At 40.8% G+C, this 22785-nt stretch overlaps 2 protein-coding genes across 3 annotated transcripts in view; one reads left to right on the forward strand and one right to left on the reverse strand.

Annotated features, from left to right (window-relative positions):
• TBCD (tubulin folding cofactor D) overlaps positions 1–22785 on the forward strand; it is a 115908-nt gene that overhangs the window by 27100 nt on the left and 66023 nt on the right. For both annotated transcript variants that reach the window (XM_085077925.1, XM_085077924.1), the window contains exon 15: positions 20716–20872. In XM_085077925.1, the coding sequence (XP_084934051.1) occupies positions 20716–20872 (157 nt within the window). The remainder of the gene's footprint in view (positions 1–20715; positions 20873–22785) is intronic.
• Positions 274–8587, reverse strand: ZNF750 (zinc finger protein 750). Its single transcript, XM_085077926.1, has 3 exons — positions 8480–8587; positions 2390–4024; positions 274–1954 (listed from the first exon to the last, which is right to left on the reverse strand). Exons 2-3 carry the CDS (start codon positions 3814–3816, stop codon positions 1237–1239), a joined length of 2145 nt encoding a protein of 714 aa, XP_084934052.1. The 5' UTR covers positions 3817–4024; positions 8480–8587; the 3' UTR covers positions 274–1236.

Raw genomic sequence — 22785 nt, forward strand, 5'->3', positions numbered from 1 at the left:
TAGCAGTTTGGACAAGCTGGACAGCAGCTTTAAAGCAGAGGGAGCTGAGCTTCATTATTTGGAGTTAAAGCATGGATGAATTAATCTTCATAATGAATTTCTGTCACCGAAGAAAGCTCTTTATTTTTTAGATTTGTTTGGAATTGATTTGGTCCCAGAGTTCTGCTTGCCAGTTGAAAATGTAGCTGGCAATTTCTTGCTAACTGTTCTTCAAAATATGTGTTACAGATAGTGTAGTAAATGTATTTGTGTTCATGAATGAATTTCCATATATTTTAAGTACAGATCACAAGATTTATTTGAAAAATTGCTAGTTTATATACACAGATATAGAAGTAGGAAATAGTTTATGGCTGTAGAAGGACACAGAAACTGATAGCAAGTGATACACATGTACTGAAACAAGACCTTCACCAGGAGAGTTTGCCTCAGGTGAAATAAATTATATAAATAACCTTTTAGGCCTGGGGTTTGAAGGCTGCCCAGTGTCTGTCTAACCTCAGCAAAGCAGGCACCTAGATTGCATAGTTCTTCATATTTTCAGTGTTGTTTTCATTGTGACTTACTTAAACATAAACTGCATTTGTAAAACCTGTGCAGGCTTTCTTTGGTTTGACTTGAATCTTGTTCTGAGTCAGTGCAAGAAGAGGTTGCTTACACAGGGTTTGGCATCTGCCTCTGAGTAAATTAATTTGGTCTGTTGTTCTGTCTTAGGGCAGAATGGCAAAGTGCATCCATACACAAAGCAGTTTTTACAGTATATTCTAAAAAGTCAGTTTTAATCTTAAGATTGTTTAAACTACTGCACAGTGAAATAAAAAGGTTTTCAACGAAAAAAAAGACCAAAAAAACCCCTATTAGATGAAGTTAAGCTTGGAAAAAGACTATGACAGTATGTTATTGAGCAATATTGTTTCTAGAGCTTAAACATCTTTTGAGAAGAGAAGTTGTAAAAGTTACTTTACATTATACAATTGCAAAAACCCCTTGAAGTTTCATCTAATTTACTTTCACTTTAGTAATGAATGCAAAAATTCACTCATCAAAACCTGAGCTCGTACAAGGCAAAGTTCAATTGCTTAAAAATATTAATATAAAATTATGAACATTATTTACAATGGAGAGATTGAATGTGTCTTATCTTGGGCCAAGCCCAATGCGAGACGGTTTGTAGAAATTTTATGATGATGCTGGTAACCAGCTCCTGTGACCAGAAACTCATTGCAAAGGGGAGGATTAGGACACCCTTGTTCTCTTCCTTAAAGTGAAGACCCTGCTGCAGTCATTGGGCCTGACCCTCTTAGTGCCTTGCTGGGATTTTGCAGATTCCTTTTGGTTTGTCCTTTTCTGTCCTTTCCCCTTTTGACTGCCCTGAGTATCCTGAGTGTCAGAAGCACTACAAGTGGCTTCTGCAGGTGCAGCAGGACCGTCCTGCGCGCCGTGCCCGTCGCTGTCCAGCCGAGCTGTGCTGGGGCTGTAGGAGGCCAGCTGGCACAGAGCCACTGCTGCTGTCTGCTTCTGCTCGTCACAGCTCTCCATGAGCCCCAGCTCCGGCGCCTCGCCGCGCTGGGCCGCGAAGGATTTGTCACAGGCGCTGCTGCTGGCGCTCTTGGGGACACACGGCTCTGCTCCGGAGCTCTCCTTCTCGGTGTTTGGAGAGGTAGCAGTGCTGTTATCGTGGGAGGGGCTGTGGAAGGACGTTTTCAGGCTAGTGGTGTTACAGGAATCCTTTACGGAGAGGTTCAGGGGCATGTCCTGCATTTCCAGGAAGCTCTGCCTGTCTGTTTTGGATGGGGTTTTGTACGTGTGCTCGTGAATAGGTCCTGTGCTTGTGTCAGCCCTTTTGGAAAGGTTGAGGGGAGCTATGCCTGTGTCTTCTTCCATGTTGGACAGTGAGCCCACGTTGTTCTGGCTGTCGGTCTGTGTATGTGAGTCTTCATCAGTGACATTGATGCTGAAAGAAATGAGGAGAAAAGAGAATTCACTATCAGTTGCTCTTTTAAACTGGAGCTGAGGAAGTGGGCAGGAAGAGGAAAAAAATCTAGACTTCTAGGCTAGAATTCTGAGAATTCTGTTGTTTCTCCTTTAAATTCCCCAAGTCCCTTTCATCATACCCATCACTTTAATAGAGGTAATGCCCTGAGGTACTGAAACATCTTGGAAGTACGCAAACACGTTGGAAATTCCTGGTAAATTTAAGGAGAATGACTGGTCTGCTCACTGTAGCACCTGTGAGCTATACTGTGCTTTGCACAGTTAGTACAGAACATACTCTCCCACTGCTGTAAATTAAACATATTTAAGAGGCATTGCATGAAATGTGCCCATCTATCTTTTTGTGTCCCTGGTAAACCTGGCAAGAATTTGCAAAGTGGTTTTGTTACTTTACCTGGTAGGTGAATCCCCTCTCTCCTGCTGTGTCTGCACACCTTGAAGGGAAGTCAGCTGGTCAGTGCTTTTTCTCACAGGTCTGAAGGCTGTGCAGTTTTCTTCTGATTGGTCATACTTGCCCAGGGATGTGGATGATGACTTGCTGGAGAGGTCAAATAAACCCTCACACGTGTGGCTTGTCTGAGTGAAGTTGGTGGGGCTGGGTCTGCCGGGGGAGCCTGTTGCTGCGCTTCCTGCGAGAGGACTCATTTTGGCATTCTCTCTTTCATTTTGGTCATCCTTGGGGTTACCTTTGGCATGCAATAACGTCATTTCTTTTTCATAATCTGCTTGTTTTTTATGTGAACTTAGAGGGTATTGTTGGGAAGGGCTTAAAGAAGCTGGGTACAGCAAGGTAGTTTCTTCCATCAGATGAGAGTTTTGATCTCTGTTAATACCGGCTACGTGTGAAAATCTGTAAAATGGAGGATCTGTTGGCCTACAAAATCCATATGGTATTGGAGGAGTGGAGTGATATTGCTGGAACAATCGATAGTGTTCATATGCTGATGGGTTTAGGGGTTTTGGAAGTGGCCCAGGGTGGGGAAGAAAGTGTCTTTGATCTTGTGTTCCATAGACAGAGAGAGCAGAGCTTTCACACTCCGAGTTACCTGGGAGCAGGTAAGGCGTGTAGATAGCAAGCCGGTGCTCATAGAAATGGGGTGAATACTCGGGAATCATCGGTTGCATGTAAGGTGAAATGGAACCAAAGCCTTTTGTGGGAGCAACTTTATGTGGAAATTCTAGGAGGAAAGGAGAACCTGCCTTCCATGGGTGAGCTGGTGCGTGAAACGCAGACTTGGTGTGAAAAGGAGAACTTTTGTTAGATAGGGAGAGGATTTCGGATGCCTCACTGATTTCTGGGCCTTTGCTGTCTCGGTGTTCTCCGACAGGCACAAAGGCTGAGGGCCTCACCATGCCCTCCATCAGGGGCTGCACGCTGATGCCACCTTCTGCTGCAGAGCCAGCAGGGCTTAATTCCTTTGGAATCGTAGGTTTTTGTCCTTGAATTGCTACGTTTGTTGCCTGGTTTTGTAACTCAACGTTTTCCTTGGCATCTTCTTTTGCAAAAGGATATTGAGGCTTTGAATCGAGGCTTGACAGTCCGTTTGTGACAGATTTAGAAGAAGTTGGTTTGACAGTAGATTCGAGCTGATTGATCTGTTTGGGCTCCAGGGAACTGCTCTTTGGGCACTTGATGATGCGATCCTGCTCTGATACCAAAGTGATGGAGTTCTTGCAGAGGCCATACTTCATGTGGTTAAAGAGATGGGATTTCTCATTGCAAGTGAAGGGGCACTGGAAGCACTTGTACTTGAACGGCTTTCCCGGTGGTCTTGGGATGTAATGAGGCTTCTTGGGTTTACGTTCTTTGAGGAGACTCATTTTTGTTCCTGCTTTAAACAATTAAATGTAATGGTTCTTTATAAAACTTTCTTGTGGTTGGCTTTCCTCAGGTTTAGCCTCGTGATGTTTCCGGTTTTTCAGGTTTCTAGAATCCTTCTTCCCAGGTGAGGAGAAGCAGCCAGCTCTTGTGGTGTCTCAGGGAAGAGGGTGCCGGAAAACAAGGCTTTTGCCACTGGTAGTGCAGGAACTGAAACACAAAGTTTAAAATTAGCTTTAGTGGAACAATGGAGCTAAAAACAAAATAGTGAATTCTTAAGAGCATTCCCCCTCATACTGCAAATGTTGTGTTGTTTGGGTTTTTAAAAAACAAACAAAGCTGGATGTCAGACCGGAGTTAGATGGGTATTGACCTTTGGCATCCTCCCGCACCCAAACACAGTCACACAAGTGGCCTAATTTCCAGCAGCAGCACTTGTCACCTGCCTCTGCTGCCGGCTCAGGGGAGTTCTCTTTGAAAGCTGGAGGAACATTCATTCAGAAGATGAAAGTAGAAATCCAGGCGGAGCTGTTGAGAGAGGAGTGGAGGTGGGTGGGATGGGAAGAGGCAGGTCCTGGCAGCGGCTGGATGTGGGGCGAGCCTGTCAGGCCGGTCCGGGAGGGCGAGGAGGGAATTTCCTGCTGTGGTGACACAAGAGTGGGGTGGACGGGTCGCTCTTGGGTGGCTGACTGGACTCTTTCTGAGACTGACCAAGCCCTCTCTTCACTGGTGTGGCGTTTCCCAACAGCCCAGTCTCAATGGATACCTCAAAAGTGCCCAATCTCTCGAAGGATAAAACCACACCGTTTTTCTTCCTCTTCCTAATTCAATTAAGAGAAATGAGCACTGCAGTGTCTGACTAATGGAATCCTCTGCCTGATAAACACATCTCCCATTCTCCTGCTGCGTCTGTCCTCGCAGATTGCACATCGTTAACACAAACACCCGAGTGTATTAACTCAGGAAAAAAGTGCCTGACAGTAATTGATTTATAGGGGAAGGATCTATCTGCCTTTCTTTGGAAAAACGAAGGTTGTGGATACTTTATCCAGCCCAGTGATTTGCTGGGTAGATAAGTCGGGAGGGCTTGTACCGGCTTGTTCCATTATGTTCACTGATTCTGAAGGCGTGAGAAACTCTCGGAGTCAAGTTCTCATGATTTTATAGGATGTGTTATGGCAGAGATCTAAAAACTGATGATTTCATCATGAACTACAAGCATCATTATCAAAATGATGACTGTTGCAAAACCACGTACTGTATCTATTGTGTTACCCGAAACTACAGGAATACTAATTGTAAGGGTGACGAGATAGCTCCATTTTTTTTTTAAAAAAAAGCTTTTTACATAGAAGTTTGAATTAGCAGTATTAAAATACTAGGTTTATGAAAAGAATTGCTGGTAATTACGTGCTGTGAGATTTTTAGTTAGAGATGTTTTGCATTTCTTAAATCAGGGATTATTTAATAGAAAATGACAGGCAACACATGATGAAAACTGAAGTGAAAGCTACAGAATTGCTGCTTGGCTCATCAGGTATAGTAATTCTAGCAAATTGTATTAAATGCTGTTTTTGATGTCATAGAAATATTAATTTTATTAAAATAGCAATTGTGAAGGCACCCTTAAAAATGCAAAGCTGCTCTGCAAGTAGAAAAAATAGTCAAGCTTTTTCCTAAAATTAATGAGTGATTAAATGTGCTTCAGATAAATGAAAAAGGAATTTTTAGAGAAGTAGCCGTTTGTTTTTCAGGTTTTAATGAGGTTGTTTGAATTGGATAATGATACTGTAACAGCAACAAGAAAAAATGCAACAGCATGTTAAAGTCTCATTGTTGGAGTATGGTTGAAATCATAGTTCAATAAATTAAAAAATTAATATATAGTATTCTAAAATATTTTGAATAAAAATAGCCCAAAATCTTTTAAAATATTAAGAATCATATTTTTTGCATTAAAAAATAAGTAAATGAAATACTGAGACATAGGAGGAGAGGTCCAGAGAGGGAACTGGGCTTTTTCTTCCACTTTAAGCAAGCTTGTTGCATTTATTTTTAACTAATGATGTATAACTAACCTGGAAAGTTTGTAATGGACTTGATCAAGTCAGTTTGTACCTGTTACTCTTTATATCTTCTTGGAAGTGCTTGTACTAATTATTCTTGAAAAAAAGACATTGTTGTCAAAACTCCATCGCTTTCTTAGGTGAACCATTTATGATAACGTCCGAATCTGCATTCAGGTGTAGCACTTATAATAAAGGGATGGTAATTAGATTTCCTTGTTCTGCCAGCTTTCCTTTGCTTCATAATGAAAATTCCTGTGTGTCCTGTCCTCCCCCCGCTGACTTTGTACTTGGTATTTAACTTTGATTCAAGTTATTCCTGTTGGACAGAGTATTAACTATCATTTCTTAACAAGATAAAATGCGTTGTTGCAGTTTTAATGTTGGAAATTTCAAGCCTTGGAGCTCCTGTGCCGTGGGTACAGCAGGAGAGCATTCCAAAAGCTTTTTATTCCTTTCTTTTTAATTTGTTTTGATGGCTCCAGAACCTGCTGCTCTGACTTGGGAGGTGCAGAGAGCAGCTAATTTTAAAGGGTGTTTACCCTTTCCTAAGCTTAGGTCAGTGCCAGCCAGGTGAATGTACTCTTTCTCTCTTTTACTATTTAATCCCTTTTTTTCTCATGGTTTAAAAATGCCAGTAATAAAATATTCGTCAAGCTAGACAGGTAGGATAATTCCTCCTCTGGTCTCTAAGTAAGACACAGGAGTATCTGGCAGAGGAACATATTTTATTATTAAAAAACATTAAAACTATTTGATCACACAGCCAAAAAGGACATTAATGTTTTAAAATAGGTGCAACCAATTAAAACTGTCCCTGTATAAATAGTTTTACTTACAGCTGCACAATCTATATTTTGTGCTGCCAAAGTTAGAATAAGAAAATATCAAAATAAGTAGTTGCTTTTTCCTTTTAACTTCAGTGCCATCACTTGTGATATCCTTTAGAAAGTGGGGAAAAAAAATCTTCAATAGCAGTATAATTTTTATGTAACTTGTTTTTTTTTATTAATGGAGAATTTCATTTTTGTAGACCTGGTTGTAGAAATGCAGATGGTTATATATTATAATTTTCCATTGCTATTCTTTTTAGTTTCTACTAAAACTATTCTAGTTTTGAAATGTAGTAGTATTATTTATTTACGTTTTTATTGAGAATGGGCTATTCAGATAATCTTGATTAAACTTGAGGTTATCTTAGTTGTTTGTTTTTGTCGCTAGTAACCTCCTCATGGCTTTCGAACCTGTCGCCCTTTCCAGCCTGAGACTGACTGCTCCAAGTTTCTTTCCTTCTATTTTTAAAAGCAGGTTGTTGCTCCCTCCTCGCCTTTAACCTATTGGCAAGTTCAGAAAACAGGAATGTAGTTGAACATTGTGTGTGTGTAAATATATAAACAAAAAATGTCCGTGGGGATAAGTGTACACACACAAATGCACATGTGTATTCATTCACACACATAGATATGTGCATATATATCTGTCCATGTTGTTTTTTAGGGTTTTAAGTAGTTTAAATTGTTGAAGATGCCCAGTTGATCAAAGAGGAAATTTCAAAACGTCTTTTATTACAAGCAGGGACAGTAATTACATTTCTTTTTAGGACACTGCTTCAGCAAAGTACGTAACAGCTGCTCATGCCCACCCCATTATTATTGCAGGCTCCTTCTGGTGATGTGGATCTCTCTGACCAGGAGGACTCACTGGGGTGGAACATTTTGAAGGACATGCTATAATTAAAATATTGTGATGTGGCATTATTGCATAACCCAAGGACATGCCATTGTCACCTACCCAGGGTGTTGCAAGAACAAGATTTGTCAGTTTTATTCTAGCTGAGATTTTCCAGCGATTAACCACCCCTCCCTTCTAAACTTCCAGGTCCTTGAAACTGAAAGATAAATTTTTAACGCAACTGTTTGTTAATTAGGAGGAAACATGGGTGAGAGGAGTGGGCTGGCAAGGGCTGGGAGGGCAATGTGGAAGGTATGGACCCATGGGAACTGCGTGTGCATCCGAGTGTGCAAGAGCAAGCACAGAAACAGATTAAATGACTTGCTTAGGCAGTGCGGATAAGAAATAAAAATCTTTGTATATACTAAGTTAATAAATCAATGTCTTAATACACTTTAATTGACTAGAAAATTAAAAAAAAATACAGTTTTCTGCTCAATTTCCAGAAGCTGGAAAAATTAATAAATTAAAGCCAGAGCACCTTATTTTAATACGAGCTTTTCAGATGAACCCGGCACGACTCTGGGAAGCAGAGTTGGCAGAGCAAACAGCAATTTTAAGCAGTACAGCTTTTTGTCATACTTCAATATCATACATTAACTCCCTAAATAAAAAAAAAGGTGCTGAAAACCCTTTGCACCAACAAGAGTTAATTATTGTAAAAGCTTGCAAGAGTTAGATTTTCTCTCAGACTGAAAGATTTCCCTCTCCTGTTGAAACTTTCTGCTGAAAGCTGAGACTGGTGCCCTGAGTGCACCTGCTGGAGTAACCCCTGCTGCTGGGACAGCTGGGAACAGAGCACCTCCGATTTTCCTTCTTACTCTGAAGAGGCTTTATTTAAAGAAATGCTCTAAAGCAATGTACTCACCGGGCACAGGGGTGTCCGAGAGCTGCCGGGCGGGCGCTGAGCTGGAGCTGTCACTGCTGGAGGAGCAGTACCTGTTCTCTGCCTGAGCCCTGAGTGAAACTGCAGGAGGCTGTTCCAGGGGAGGGACCTGAGCGTGTAGGAGTTGAGCCCTCGGGGTGTAGAGATGCACCTGATATTACTCCAGCCTGCAGCTACGATTCATTTGTTTGAGTCCACCGCTCTCATTGAGCATTACCTCAGCATCTGGGCTATTGAAGAGGGCTCCCGTCGCTCTGTGCCCTCCAACAACCAAGTTTTGCTCTGAGCTCTGGTGGCTGTTCCTCTGGGAAGCAGTTTGCAATGTGGGGTCAGAAATGGCTTAGTTAATGCTGAGGATATTTAAGTTTTGTACAAGTGATTCGTGGGCAACAGAATTGACTGTACACAGAGGGTAGCAAAGCTTAAAAAAACCAATTTTACTCATTTATTAGAGACTGTCTTTTTTATTGAATTCCTTTGTAGCTTTAATATTCTTGCTCTTTCTTTTCTCCCCCTCTTCATTTTTATTTAAATCTTTGTCCTTCATGAGTCTCCTTTCCGAAGGCGGGACTGAACTAACTCCAAGCCTGCTTGCCACAGGAACCTGCCAAAGCTTGTCTATAATCGACAGCCAAATGTGCAGGTCCTGGAAAGGGAAAGGAGTCACCGCAGGAAGGATTGATTGTCACGGCTGGCTGTTTGCTCAGGACCTGGGAAATCCAGCAGTGAAATGAGAAAGTCAACTGATCTCCCACTGATAAGTGGTGGGACTGGCTTTCAGTTGTGTTTTTAGTTAGAGTTTGTAAATGACAAATTTCTTAGTACATTTGCCAGTCACCTGCTGACATGGCTGAGTTGTTCAGTGAAGTTATTTCCTCTCACATATATGTTGGCAAAAGAAAAATGTTTTGATACTTGTAGCTCTGTCTAAAAACCACTCAGTGCATAAGCAGAAGGGCTTTTGTCTACTAATTCTGATGTTACAGAGATGTTAAAATTTCTTTTCAAAACTGAACATGAGAACTCTTGTCTCACCCACTGCTCTATAGATAAAACAGCTGCAGATTACTGAATTTTTTTAATACAGATGTATGATGGATTTTATAGTTGGCAAAAGTAAGATTTTTTGGAATGAAAATTATTAAGGAAATTGTCATTACAAAACCTATTTAGACAGTGGATAAAAGTTATTTCAAAATCAGTCTTTAAAGCAGTGTCTTAAAAATAATTTTAAAGGTGTTGCCTTCGGCTTGGTGGAATTATTTACAGACATCTACTTCCCTATATTGGTATGCTTCCCCTTGCTGTGCTGGTGTAACTTTCTAGAAAAAAAATTTCAAATTATAGGCAATCACTAATTTTAAGGTAGAAGAGTGGCTCTTGTAGTATGTTTTATTTTTTCCCTTAATTATTTTTTTTATTATTATGTTTCTATAATGCAGGGTAGCTGTGTAGAAGGTGTAATATTACTGTCACATTACTCTCTAGTTGTTTGTAAATCCTTTGGATTAGGATGGAATAAATTCTTCCATTTAGTTGTAAAATATTTTGAAGAAAATTTGTGCATTAGAAATTTCTGCCTGCAGAGAAAGGCCTTGCAATGTCTGTATTCAGAAATGTCTCTGGAAGCCCCAAGGAGAAAAACCCTTTGCTTTCTGTTGCTGCTCAGTGGTGAAAGCCTTTCTTTCATGTCAGGAGTTTGGGTACCACAAGGGTCCTTATTTTCCTCTGCAAATGTGGATCCCTCTGTTCTTGTGGAGCTGAAGGAAGGTAGCATCAGATGGCTTTTTTTTGCAGGTGATGGGGTGGAAGCAGGCTTCCTTGGATAGGTTCAGATCAGATTTTTTATTTTGAAAGAAAACTGCAATTTGTGACATCTAGAGGAAGCTGTTGGACTCCTTCAGTATAGCTGACTGAACTGGGATAGCAGACAATCAGAACTGGAACTTTGATTTTATTTTTCCCTCCTTCTCCCCATTGCCTGACCTTGTGTTTGGAGATGTGATGTTACAGTTGCTGCAATGACCCAAGGAAAATGTTTTAAACCCAGCTAGGTCCTGGAAAGTGCTGTTATCAATCAGTTTAGCTGAAATCAGCTGTGAGCAAAGTAGAACTGGAAGAAAAAGAACAGCTTATGTAAATTTTCCTTTGCTTGGGGATTGGATAGTATTAAAAGTCCAGATCTGGGGGAGAAGAATCATTGGTGGATCCCAGAACAGGACCATGAGAGCTCCTGTTTGTGCAGACTGCTAGAAATACTAAATCATGATTGCAGTGATGGTGTTTCCACACTTTTAACTCACTTTAGCACATCCAGAGGGTCCTATCAGTGACCTCAGTCCCCTGTTGGTAGCACCTTTTTCATTTTCCTGAGCACACATCATATTAATTTAGAGCACCAGGAGTGGCGTAGTAAAATTTGGATTTATTGATAGTTTCTGGCAGGATGCCTTTTTTTAAAAATGTGGTTATTTTTGTATCTCTGTAGGGCTGAAGCTTTGTTTTTTTTTATATTGTTCGATGTAGAATTTGCTGCTTTATTCTAGGTTCTTTTTAAAATTCAGTATTAAATAAGTGTTGTTTAGCTGTAGCTGAATTTCATGCATTTAATTACTGTAGCATAATTCTGTCATCTTACAAATGGTGCAAACTTGCTTGTTTGTGCTTTTATATTAATTTTTTGTCTCGGCTTTAGCACTAAACAGAAAACAAAATGTTACTTGCAGAAGCTCTGCATCCAAATGGGGTAAACTGTTTTGGATACACCACTTGTCTCATTTCTGTTTTCCTCTTGCACTTCAGAATTCCATTTTCTGGATGTATCAGTGTGTAGTTATCAACTCCTTGTTAATCAGAGAGTTCTTTCCCTTCTGCTCTGATGCCAGGAGAGGCCCTGCAGGTTGGACTCAGGACTCCAGTGCTGCTCCCAGGGGACAGTCACTGGTTGTCATTCACCAGCAGTTTTTCCAGGTCTGTCCAGAGATGCCTTACCAATCTGTGAGCTCCTTAGTTATTCCAGGAGAGCAGAGTGATCAGTAAATGTGGATACTGATGGGCATGGAGCTGGTGAAGCTGAGCTTCTTATGTACAGGAAACACCTTGGAACTGTGTGACTGGCAGTGTTCACCTGTGTCACCTTAGTTGTGGCTGTGTGTGTGGCTTTGAGCTAAGAAAGTCCTTTTTTCTTTCTTGGATCACTTGAACCAAAGTTATTGAAGGATTTAGCTCTCTGCATCAGCATGTTTGGGCTGGGTTATTCCACACCATTCCCAGAAGGGGGCAAATGGATGTGAATATAATTGCTGTAACTCACACCGTGCCCCAAAACATGACGTGATTCTCCTACAATATTCTCATAATTATTTTTTTCTATCCCATATGAATAGTTATTAGTCTTAATGCTTTTTGAATAACACCTTTGAAATCTGCCTTTGTTTTTCATAACAATCCAGTCCCTGACTCCAGAGATACGTCTGGGCAGATTACTGTGCTGGTGTTTGGGAACCACTCTTTTGGGATTACTGGAGCAAATTGCTTGTATGGGAAAAGAATAAAAGCTCAGCAGTTAATAGCAACTGCAGATCCCATTTTTAGATATTTATTGTGGCCTGTGCTGTTTGGTCTGGAACTATGATGATCTTTCCTTGGGTTTCCATCCTCGCCCTTGGGCAGTGAAACATCTTGGGGGAAGTGGGAAACAGCAGGAATTGGGACTGTAGGCAAAGGAATGAACTGTTTATTAGGGAGGATTTTTATTGGTGATTCTTCTTCCTGTCAGTCATTCTCACAGGGATGCAAAATGTACTTTCAGCTTCTGCTTGGTGCTGTGGTTACAATTCTCTTTCCACATGTTTTCTTTTGAAAGTGTTTTTCATGCTGAATTTTTTTTCCTTTTCTACTTTAGTTTCAAAACTTACACCAGAGATTCTGAGCCAGTTCTCTTGCCTCCATGAAGCTTTTCTGGTAGAATCCACCAGTAGGACCTGAGTTGTGCCATGTGCAGTTCCAGGATATATAAACTCACTTTTCTTTGAGGCATGCCTGGCATGGGGCTGCTGTGATGCTGCTCTCACCAGAAAGCAGGGAGGCATAGAACAACTACTCCCAGACTCAACATATTTTTAGGTTCCAGTTATTTTCTGAAACATGTCAAATTTTATAAATATTTATATGATTAATATGTGTTGCCTACTATTTAAATAAAATTTTTAAGTGGGGAATATAAACCAGCAAATACAACCCCATGTTTTATTTAATTTCATTGGAAAATACTGATGCTGCAGTTCATGAGCTGCAGCTTGGCTGTTACAGTTTTGCATTCAAAGTTACATGTCACCACTTAGCTGTAAAATTTCAGTTGTTATTAGAAGGGATCATGCAGCTAAATTTGCATGTGGGAGAAACTTTTTTTAGCAAAGTAGCCAGAAGTCAACTAAAACCTTATGATCTGATAATGTATTTGTGTGTGGTTCTACATTTGGAATTGCAGAGCCCCAGAATGAAATATTCCTTACTCTACAGTGTATGCTAGAACCAAAAACTTACATTTCAGTGTGGTTTCAGTATGATTTCACAGCTTTTGTTTTGTGCTGTATTTGTGGTTTTGTAGGCTTCAGACCATTATTTATAGTTTTTTTTTATTTAATTGGGTGGGGATAAATACTAAACAAACAAGAGAATCCTAGTTTACTTGAATTTCTGGTTTGCTTGTGAAAGGACGTTATTAAAATTTCTCTTGATGACAGCACAGTATAAACTTTCTAGTTAATAAGGTGTGTCATGTAGAGGAACATGAGCCTTCCTGGGCGTTCTTAACGTGTTGGTGGTGAGATGAAGAATGTTCTGGTGTTGCTGTCAGGGACTTGCTGAGCACTGAATAGTCACAGCTGGATCTGCTGCGAGGCCACAGGGCTGTCTCTGCTGAAAGCTAGGGACAATCTCTCCAATGCAGTCCATGGTAGAATTATTAGTGTTTCAGCAGGATAACTTTCTGGGGTTTATTGTCACTGTGCACTATGTGATCCTGCTTCTGCTGTAAAATCCCATATGTGTAAAATTAAGGTTGAAAACATTTGCATCACTGAAGAGTAAGAAAAGGAAGCCAGGGAAAGCAGATTGGAAGAGCCCTGTGGTTACACTTGCAGCAAATATGTGCTTATTTTGGGAGGATTCCAGCCAGGAAGATGTTACTTTTAATCTTCCTGCTTTCTTAAATACCCTTACCCATTCACTGGGAATCGACTGGAATAGTCCAACAATTCCTTGCTCTTTTTTAAACTGTGGTAACAATGAAAGCAGCATTTGAACCGAAGGAAATAATGCTGATGGGATCCAGGGATAATGGGAAAGTCAGGAGTGTGATACTGATGGGTCAGTGCAACTGATTGGAATCTGGAATTTGATTTTTTTTTAATCTCAGAATAAATGAAAAGTAGAAATAAAGTATGAAAAAAATCTATTTGTGCAGAACCAGCCTCAAATTCTTCTGTTCATAAATTACCTTCAGAATAAAAGGAGCAACAAAAAACTGTAAGAAGCAAATAGGGAATGTTGAAGTTCTGTTAGTGAGGGTCCTGGGCATATTTGAGAGGAGACTTGGAAGATTATGATATCTTGGGATTCCATGACAAAATCATGATGCTTTTTACCTTTTTGAGAGAGGTTAGACACAACTCTACCAGTATCCAAAAAGAGCTTGGCTTAGGGACATACTTGTGAAATATTTCTGCTGAATGGTAAGCTCATGGTTTAAATAGGAAACTCTGGTTCTCTCAGTTGATGTTTGTTTTCTGTTTTAAAGGTGTCTCATTGTCAAGTGTATTTTTGGTGAAAAGTTTGTATGAAATGAAGTCTCTGGTGCTGTCAGAGGGTTTCAAATGGATTCAATCAGTCTCAGTAGCAGATGCTACAGCTTTGAACGAATATCTGTGCACACATGAGTGCTGTGTCTGTGATTTTAAAATTCCCTCAGCTTCTGGTGCAAATATGTTGTTGATTTTCTGTTGTTAATTTTTTCTTGTTAATTTAGTTAGAATGGATATGTGCTCTGGGGCAGTACACAATTGTCTGTGCTCTTGGTACAGAGAAGCTTTGATCATGTGCTATTATTGAGAAAAGATTGGATTCTTATGCATTTTGGTCTTTTTATCTGAGAGTAGAGGGAATGGTGCTTCCTGATAATTATATATAACTGGATATACTTAAAAAAGACACCCAAAATCTCCTTTGTGTAGAAAACTCTACACACAGTGGAAAAAGGGGGCTTGTCCAATCCCACTGTGCCATTGATGAAAAGAAAATAACAAAAGTGAACCAAATGCTGCTCTCCAGTGCAGTTTAGAAGGAGGCTTAACTTAGACCAGGATTTGAATAGTCACATGGAAATCCATTATGTAGCTTCTTAAACTTGTTTACATGCTGTGTTTTTGAGGATTACCTCCTGTGCTTTCATATTCCAGGGTAAGTTGTTTGTTATGGATAAGCAGCTGCTGGGGTTGGAGGAGAGAGACCATGCATCAAGAAGTCAGCCTTCTGCAGTGTGTTGGGCTGTTCTGTAGTGCTGGTTAATTGTGAGGCTTTTGGCAAAATTCCAGGTGCTTTTCATCATAGGTACAGGAAGAAGAAAAAAAAAAAAAGAAAAGATGTACCTGTCTTAGGTGGACTCCTTAGAAAATCGAGAACACCCAAACCTGAAAGGCTGGTTGTGGAGGAATTCCTCCTCTCTAACACTCAGGTGAACTTTAAAAGTGATGCATGGTCTTGAAAAGAGCCTTTAAAAAAGTTATAATGCCTATGTCACCGTAATAGTTTTCAAATTAGCACGGAAGCATTATAAACAGAGCAGATTTTTTTTTCACTAGCCAGCAGGTATGAGCAAGAAGAAATGCTGTGTCTGGAGCTGCAGCAGGGAAGGTCCCTCCCCCAGTGCCACTGGGAGATGGGGTAAACACTGAGCAGGGAATAAATGACAATGAATTGCTTCTGGCTTTTTCACCATGGGGTTTATCTCAGCATTGCACAACTTTAGCCTTAAGGCTGGGCTTTCTTGGGTGATATTTCTTTTCTGACATGCAGCGTTATGAGTTTACAGAATTTTTATACTCCTTCAGAGTAAGTAATTCATTTGCTCAGTAGGATTTCTCCACAAGCCTGTTCCTTCATGTCCTTAACTGCAGTTTGCTGTTGGTTCAGTCAGAGGCAGAGCTTTTTAGCTGTACACCTGTGTGAAGGTCTCTGGTCTGGCCTTGGGTGTGAGTGGGTAGTGAGTCCCCAAAACAGAGTGCTCTGTGTTTGTGCTGTCCTGGGTCAGCTGCTGCTGTGAGTGCAGCCAGGCAGGGGGCTTGGAGCTTTTCTGGCTGTTAAGTAATGATGTTGGGATGGACTGGCTGGAATCCAGATCTGTCTGCTTCCTGCTTGGCCCCTCGCCACCCTGCAGAGCTCACACTGCTGTCAGCACTGTGCCATGCTGCAAGGCTGCCTTTAGCTCATGGCAGCAGCTCCTGGGCACCAGAGCCAGTCCAGTTCTCTGACATGACTGCTATCAAGCAGTGAGGCTTTGGGGCAGCATCCAGCTTAACCACCAACCCCTTCTCTCTGTCTGACAGCCAGCCTCTGCATTCCGTGTGTTCCAGCCTTTGCATTCCATGTTTTCCACCCTCAGCAGTAAGGCAGACAACAACCTCCTCTGCTGCCCTGCTGTGATTCATCACTGGAGCAGGTCTGTCCTGTGGGCTGCCTGAGATAGCTCCATGGAAAAATTACCACGTGACCGTATAATTAAAGGCTCTTTTAATTCATTACGTAGTGAGAGACTGAAGTGAGATTGCAGCCAGACAGACGCAGCCCTTCATAGTCTCAGGGCAGAGAGTGCTGGTTGTGTTGGTGGATCTTCCCAGCTGTGTGTGAGCTCAGCATGGGGGGCAACAAGAAGGCTACAGCAGCTGTAGGCTTCAGCTGGCTCTGGAGGAGCCAGAGTTGTGTTTTTAGGAAACAGCACACTGCAAATGTGTTGCACACACATCCCTCCTGGGTGTGCAGGAGCTGTGGTGCTCTTCCCTCCTTCCCTGGCAAACTTCTAATGAGGTCAGCCCTGGGGGCAGGAATGGGAGAGGAGAGGTCACCTGTGGGTGGATTTCAGGCACTTGCCCTTTGGGATGTGATGTTGGAGCATCTCACAGGAACACACAGAACTTTTCCACAGCCAAAACAGCACCCGTGTTTTCTGATCCCCACTGGAGGATTTATCCTCTTGATGAAACAGCCCTTTAAGAGCAAATTCTGGAGTCAACAACTTGTGTAGAAAATGAGAACAATTCAGAGATGTTGGGCAGAATTTTAAACAAATCCTTATTTCTGGTAAGGGGGCTAACCTGAACTTTCTGGTGTTTGCATGTGTGTTGATACAGTAAACACTAGAACAAGAGCCCTACCCAAGTTCCAATTAGGACCTGCCTCTTTCCAGAGGCCAGGGTGCCATGTAGGAGTGAGTGGTCTCAAACCTGATGTTGTGTACATGGAGGAGCCAGGCTTGTGTTTATAGGAAACAACACACTGTAAATGTCTGCAGTTGGTTTCTTGAGCCTGAGGCTCCCAAAGAGGCTGAACCTTCTGAAGGCCACTTCTGCACTGAGTTAGTGTTCATTGAAGAAAAATTTGAGGAACAAAACTACTGTTCTTTGAATGGAATATATAACTGTGTTTAAGCTTCATCATTCATTAATTGTAGTGTTTGTAACTCCTGCTCTTGCTATGACATTATGCACAACACACCCTTCAGGAATAGCAAACATCCACTTTGTAGTACTTTTTCTTATATAATTCTAAAATAGAAGGATTTGCCATATATTGAAGCAGCTTCTCTGCCTAAACAGTTCCTATAAAATCATAATGCTAGCCTAAGATAACATTGACTTAATTTGTTTTAAGTTGCATATTTTAGTTTTAAACTAAATTTAGACAATTCTTATTTAACCCCAGATCCAGTGAAAATCTGTTTTAAAATAAATAAGGCCGACTTGACATTTTGCAATTTTCTTGTGGAGACAAGGCCTAGGGCTGAGGAACAGGTTTTTGTTGTTTGTTTGTTTGACTGCTGTATTTGTATATTTTATATGCTAAACATCGCACTTAAAAAGAAAGAATACTATGTGGAGTTTAAGTGACATGGCAGAGGTTATAGTCGAGATTGGTGTAAAGTATGTTTTTAAAGGACTCATATGAGGGATCTTTCATTTAAATATATGGAACCTTTCAGTATCCAATGTCTTCCACAAGCTCCTTCACCAGGCTGTTATTATCTCTCACCCGTGCTGAGCATCCAACTGCATAAAATCTGTGTTTGAAAAGCAAAATATCTGTGCAACCTGTCTCCAGCAGGAGGAAAAAACCAAACCAGCCCTGTTGTTCGCAATGCCAGAAGTTGTTTCTTTATTTTCCAAGGCTTGAGCACAGGGCTGTGCTGCAACTGCAGTGACGCTCTTGGGCACGGCAGGGTGGGGTGAGGCAGGTGCTTATTGATACCTTCAGGCTACAGGTAAAGGTGACTGTGTTTTCTGGAGCATTCACAGACCTGCACAGGTGGATTTTGTTTTAGTGATCAGCTTGGGAGTGGACACTAGTTATCCTCTGGTTTTGGTGGCACACTTTGAAAAAGCTGTAGATCTGTGAAAGAAAGGGCAACTTGTAAAGTTAAGCTAAACTTGTAAAGTTAAACCTATAAGGTTAAGGAAGAGTTCAGATCTTCTCCTTGCTGCATCTTCCAGCCTCCTACTTTTGAATGAAAAAGGCGTGTTCATAATTTCAAAAATCAAAGGATTTTGTCTCTGTCCTACCAAACTAAAATAAGTTTCTTCTGTAAGATTTTTTTTCTGAAGTTTTTTGATTTTTAAATTTGTGATTTTTTTTGATAAAGTGATTTTGGGTTAGGCTTTGGCATGGTGTTTGAGGAACTCTAGAGCAAGAAATGAAGTTAAACCTGGAATTTTGGATAGTGTTTCTTGTGGGTTTTTGTAACTCTTAAATGCCAACAGGAAGTGTAATGCTGGACCTGCTTTTTTGAACACACAAACACTTGTGGGAGAAGTTTTTATATAGAATTTTCCATAGTCCACACTTCAGCAGTAAATATTCAATCAGTGATAGCACAGAACTTTACGAGATGACCCCTAGATCAGTATTTGCCTTGTTGTTCTTGTATTTCTAATTACTCAGCCCTCAGTGCTGCACACTTCACCTTGTTTCCCATTTGTCCCACCTTCCCAATGCCCACTGCTGTTTCCTTCCTTTTCAGTGTCCCCCTCTGCTCTCCAGACTCTGCAGTCACATTACAGAGCCATGCTGTGAGTCCCAGATTAGGAACAGGAGCCAGAGAGGTGTGGGAGCTCAAGCTGCTCCAGCTTACAGACCCTGGAGCATCACCACTGCCCCTGACAAACTGGGTGCTGTGCCCAGCACTGGGGACATTGATGCTCTGAACTGCAAAGTCACATTTTTGTCTTTCATAGAGACAATCCAAATATGAGGAGCTGCTGGAGGGTCCTCCTTCCCTCTTTCCTTCACTGCACAGAGGTGGGAGTACACACAGCTGTCAGAAGGAGCTGGAGTGATCACTTGCACTGAGGGAAACCTGCTGCAGCTTTGCAAAATTGCCTTTGGGGCCTGGTTGAGTGTTCCTGTAGAACCAGCAAATTCCATTTTTCTCATCAGTTGATGCAGCAATTTTCAAAACAAGCTAGGCAGCATTTTTAAAGATTTTCATTGCAGTTTCTCTAGGAACTGGGAAATGTCCAAAAATCCATCCATCTCTGCTGTGTTGTTCCAGAATGGGAATTGCTCTTTTTCCCATCTAGTGTTTATGCTCCTAGTAGCCAAATTTTACCCATCTCTATATTTATTGCTTAATTTTCTTTAGCAGCTTAAAATGAATGAAACACTTCTCCAGTTTTGGTGTCTGTCTTTTTGTTTAAAGCAGCAGCATGCAGTGATGAACTACACATGGAGTTTTAATTATTTTGTGATTATATCCACTCAAGGATATCCAGGCACAGATTGCTAATGAAATACAGCTCAGTGATCCCATTTCTTGTTAATAGGATCACCTTCTGACAAGTATTTTCTAAGGAAAAAAAGATGTCTTTGATAAATTTGATCTAAGAAAGAAAACTGAGAAATTGTTTCTGGTTTTTTTTCAGAGGCTGTTGTTTGTGCAGACATTATTGATTTAATAAAGTTGTGCCATCTAGAGAGGGATGTATTCTAATTTGCTATTTGAATGTGCAGATACCAAATGAAGGCCCTCTGGGGAGCCCTGCATTCATATTTCTTGAACTGTGGCAATGTGTTATTAGAACAGTGTGAAAGAATTACTCTTTCACGTTTGGGAAGCTCTTTTATCTGAAGAAAATAATATGATACATGTTGCCTGCAAATGGATGGATGCTGATTCTTTTACTACAGCACTTTATTTCTTAAGAAATATAATTTTTTAGTGATGTATGCTGTGGTAATATTTGAAGACCAGTCCTTTAAAAGTGGACAGTTAAAAATGATAAGTTTTTAAACTACTTTGAATGTCTCACTGAATAATAAATTATATCAGTGTTACTTCTTATAATAATCCACTTGCTTTAATCCTCATTGACTTATATATGAAGAAAATAAAGAAATACATTGCCACTGACAAAGAAATGAAGTAGTGTAGTAAAAAAAACAACTCTTCTTTCTAATCACCTTCAAAATGAGTCTGTATTAAGAGCCATATGCTTTTTTCTTTCAGAACACATGACTCCACCCTGTGTCTTTTGTCCAGTGGTCACTAAATACTGGGGATTTTTTTGTTGTTGTTGTGGGTTTTTTGGGGTTTTTTTTTGTTTGTTTGTTTACTATATGGTCCTAATTGTTGCTTATTGAATTGGATTGACCCTCCAATGCTGGGTCACCCTGCAGCTCTCTAGCCTGTGGTACTTGCTCCTGGCATTTTTTGAGACCTTGATAAAAGCTTCCTGTCTAAGAACCTGCTGTCAAAACTCTCAAGGCCAAGCACTGTTTCTCTTCCACTTTTTCCATAGTAAGCAGACAAGAAATTCTGCGACATCTTACCCTTGTTTCTCTCATAAAGCTATTTCATGGCGTTTTGCTGATGTTTCGTCTACAGTGACATAGATAGTAAAGGAGAGGAGTCTGGTAACTCAAATCCAATTGATTTTTTTTTTCTATAACAGTGGTTCCTGTCATGCTGAAGGCACTGACATACGACGAGAAGAGGGGAGCGTGCAGCGTGGGCTCCAACGTCAGGGACGCGGCGTGCTACGTGTGCTGGGCTTTCGCGCGCGCCTACGAACCCGCCGAGCTCATCCCCTTCATCAACCACATCTCAAGGTGAGCTGAGGCACTAGCAAACCAGTGCACTTACAGGTCATTTTGTAAAGCTGTTGAAATTTATCGTCTGTTAACAGGTATGCTGAATAGCTTGAAAGTAAAGAATTGCAAATGAGTGGGACGGCGGTGGCATAAACATGCCTAAGTATTTCCATATCAAGTGTGGTGACTTAATTTCCTTCTGTTCATCTTTAATAATAAAACCAAAGGAAAATCCAAAGAAACTCACTGGGAGAAGGATAAGAGAAATCAGTGGAGGCTTTGGCAGGGTGTCATCTTTTGTCTGCTTTATCCACTTTCTCTGTGGGAAGCTCGATGACACCAACTCAGGGAGTTTAAGATTTGGAACCTTGGTTCAGTAGAGCTAGAAATAACAAACACTCCAAAACTGAGGAGTTGCTTTATGGAGTCATAAAGAGCTGGAAATACTAGGAGAAAATCTAAGGAAGAGGTTATTTCTTACTTTTTCAGATGGATCTTCTTCCTTATGATCCAGGGTTTCTGGGACTCTGTCAGATGGGTGTTATGCAAAGAATAAATCATATTTTTATTGACCAGCTTACAGCTTGCAAATTGAACAGGCTAAGTCTAAAAGAATAAAGTACACTTCAGGTCGACTTCCATACAATTTATAATTTTCCTTTTGAAGTGTTCCAATTGAAAGATTATTTTGAATAAAAAATAAAAATCACTTCCAGTTTCTGAAAGGGGTAAGAACTTCACGTGGCAAGACTGAATTCTTAGTAATACAGCACTTTTGAATAGTGGGGCTTTTGTTATTACTAAGAAGATCTTTTAGTTAAAGTTAACAAATACATGAGAGAATTCTTCCTCTTCTAACACCTTCTGGTTTTATGGAGCAGAGCAGAGTCCAGGATCTGTGATCAATCAATCAGTCCATCTGTGATTTCTGTATCAAATGACTTTCAAAAGAAGTATCTTCAAGAGATTTCCATATCTGTGGTACTGCAGTGGTGGATTAGAAGTTGCTGTGACTTTTCACTTAATACTGTTGATATTTTTGCAGATACAAACTGGTTTTGCCTTTTTTCTTTAGTTTTGTGTTTTCCCTCCTCCTTGGCTGTGGGATTCTCTCTTTATTGTTTGGTCTTTCTGTTGGCCACACACTGGCTGACATTTGGAGGTGTCTTAACGGGTGACTTGCACTGCAAACACACTTTGCAGTGGCTTCTAACAGTTTCTTGGCACACTTTTAGTACAGCCATTGATAGCAGCAATTCAGGCAGCTTTGTCTCCATTGGAGGGGTTTGATCAGTGGTCATTAGTGTTTTCTTTTTCAAAAAAATAAAAATTAGTTTGGACTATACAGGGATCTGTGGTCCTGGGTATCTGATTTCATTTTTAGCAGCTTCCTCACTTCTAGGATGTGGACAGAACTATTTCACTGTCATCCAAAAAGCCTAGTTTGCCAGCACAGGGCTACCTACTGAGCTCAGCAGGTTCCCAAAGAATATGTGACTGCTTCTTTCTTCTTTAAAAACCTGTTTTAAAGTTCTTTGAGACCATCTGTAAATTAGTCCATTTTTATTGCTGGACCCCAGTGTCCTGGTTGGTCTCTGCTGTTTTTCACCCCTGTAGCTTCACTTGGCAGTGATGGTCCTCCAGTGCAGGGTCACCCTACAGCTCTCTGTCCTGTGGTACCTGTCCTGGCATTTTTTGAGACCTTGATAAAACCTTCCTGTCAAACCTCTCAAGGCCAAGCACTGTTTTTCTTCCATTTTTTTCCATAGTGAGCAGATAAGAAATTCTGTGACATCTTAGCTTTATTTCTCTCATAGAGCTATTTCATGGTGTTTTGCTGATGTTTTGTCTACAGTGGCATAGATAGTAAAGGAGAGGAGTCTGGTAACTCTAAGCTGTGCTAGAATGTGATACCATCCACTGTTTAAGGA

This window comes from Lichenostomus cassidix, chromosome 18, assembly GCF_008360975.1.
Source record: "Lichenostomus cassidix isolate B80296 chromosome 18, HeHo_3.0, whole genome shotgun sequence".
NCBI lineage: Eukaryota > Metazoa > Chordata > Aves > Passeriformes > Meliphagidae > Lichenostomus > Lichenostomus cassidix.

Excerpts from the sequence above, each read along its gene's own strand:
- ZNF750 (XM_085077926.1), bottom strand. The coding sequence starts at position 3,816 with ATGAGTCTCCTCAAAGAACGTAAACCCAAGAAGCCTCATTACATCCCA. Across the intron at positions 1,955-2,389 it reads AGAGGGGATTCACCTACCAG|CATCAATGTCACTGATGAAG; the intron begins GTAAAGTAACAA and ends CATTTCTTTCAG.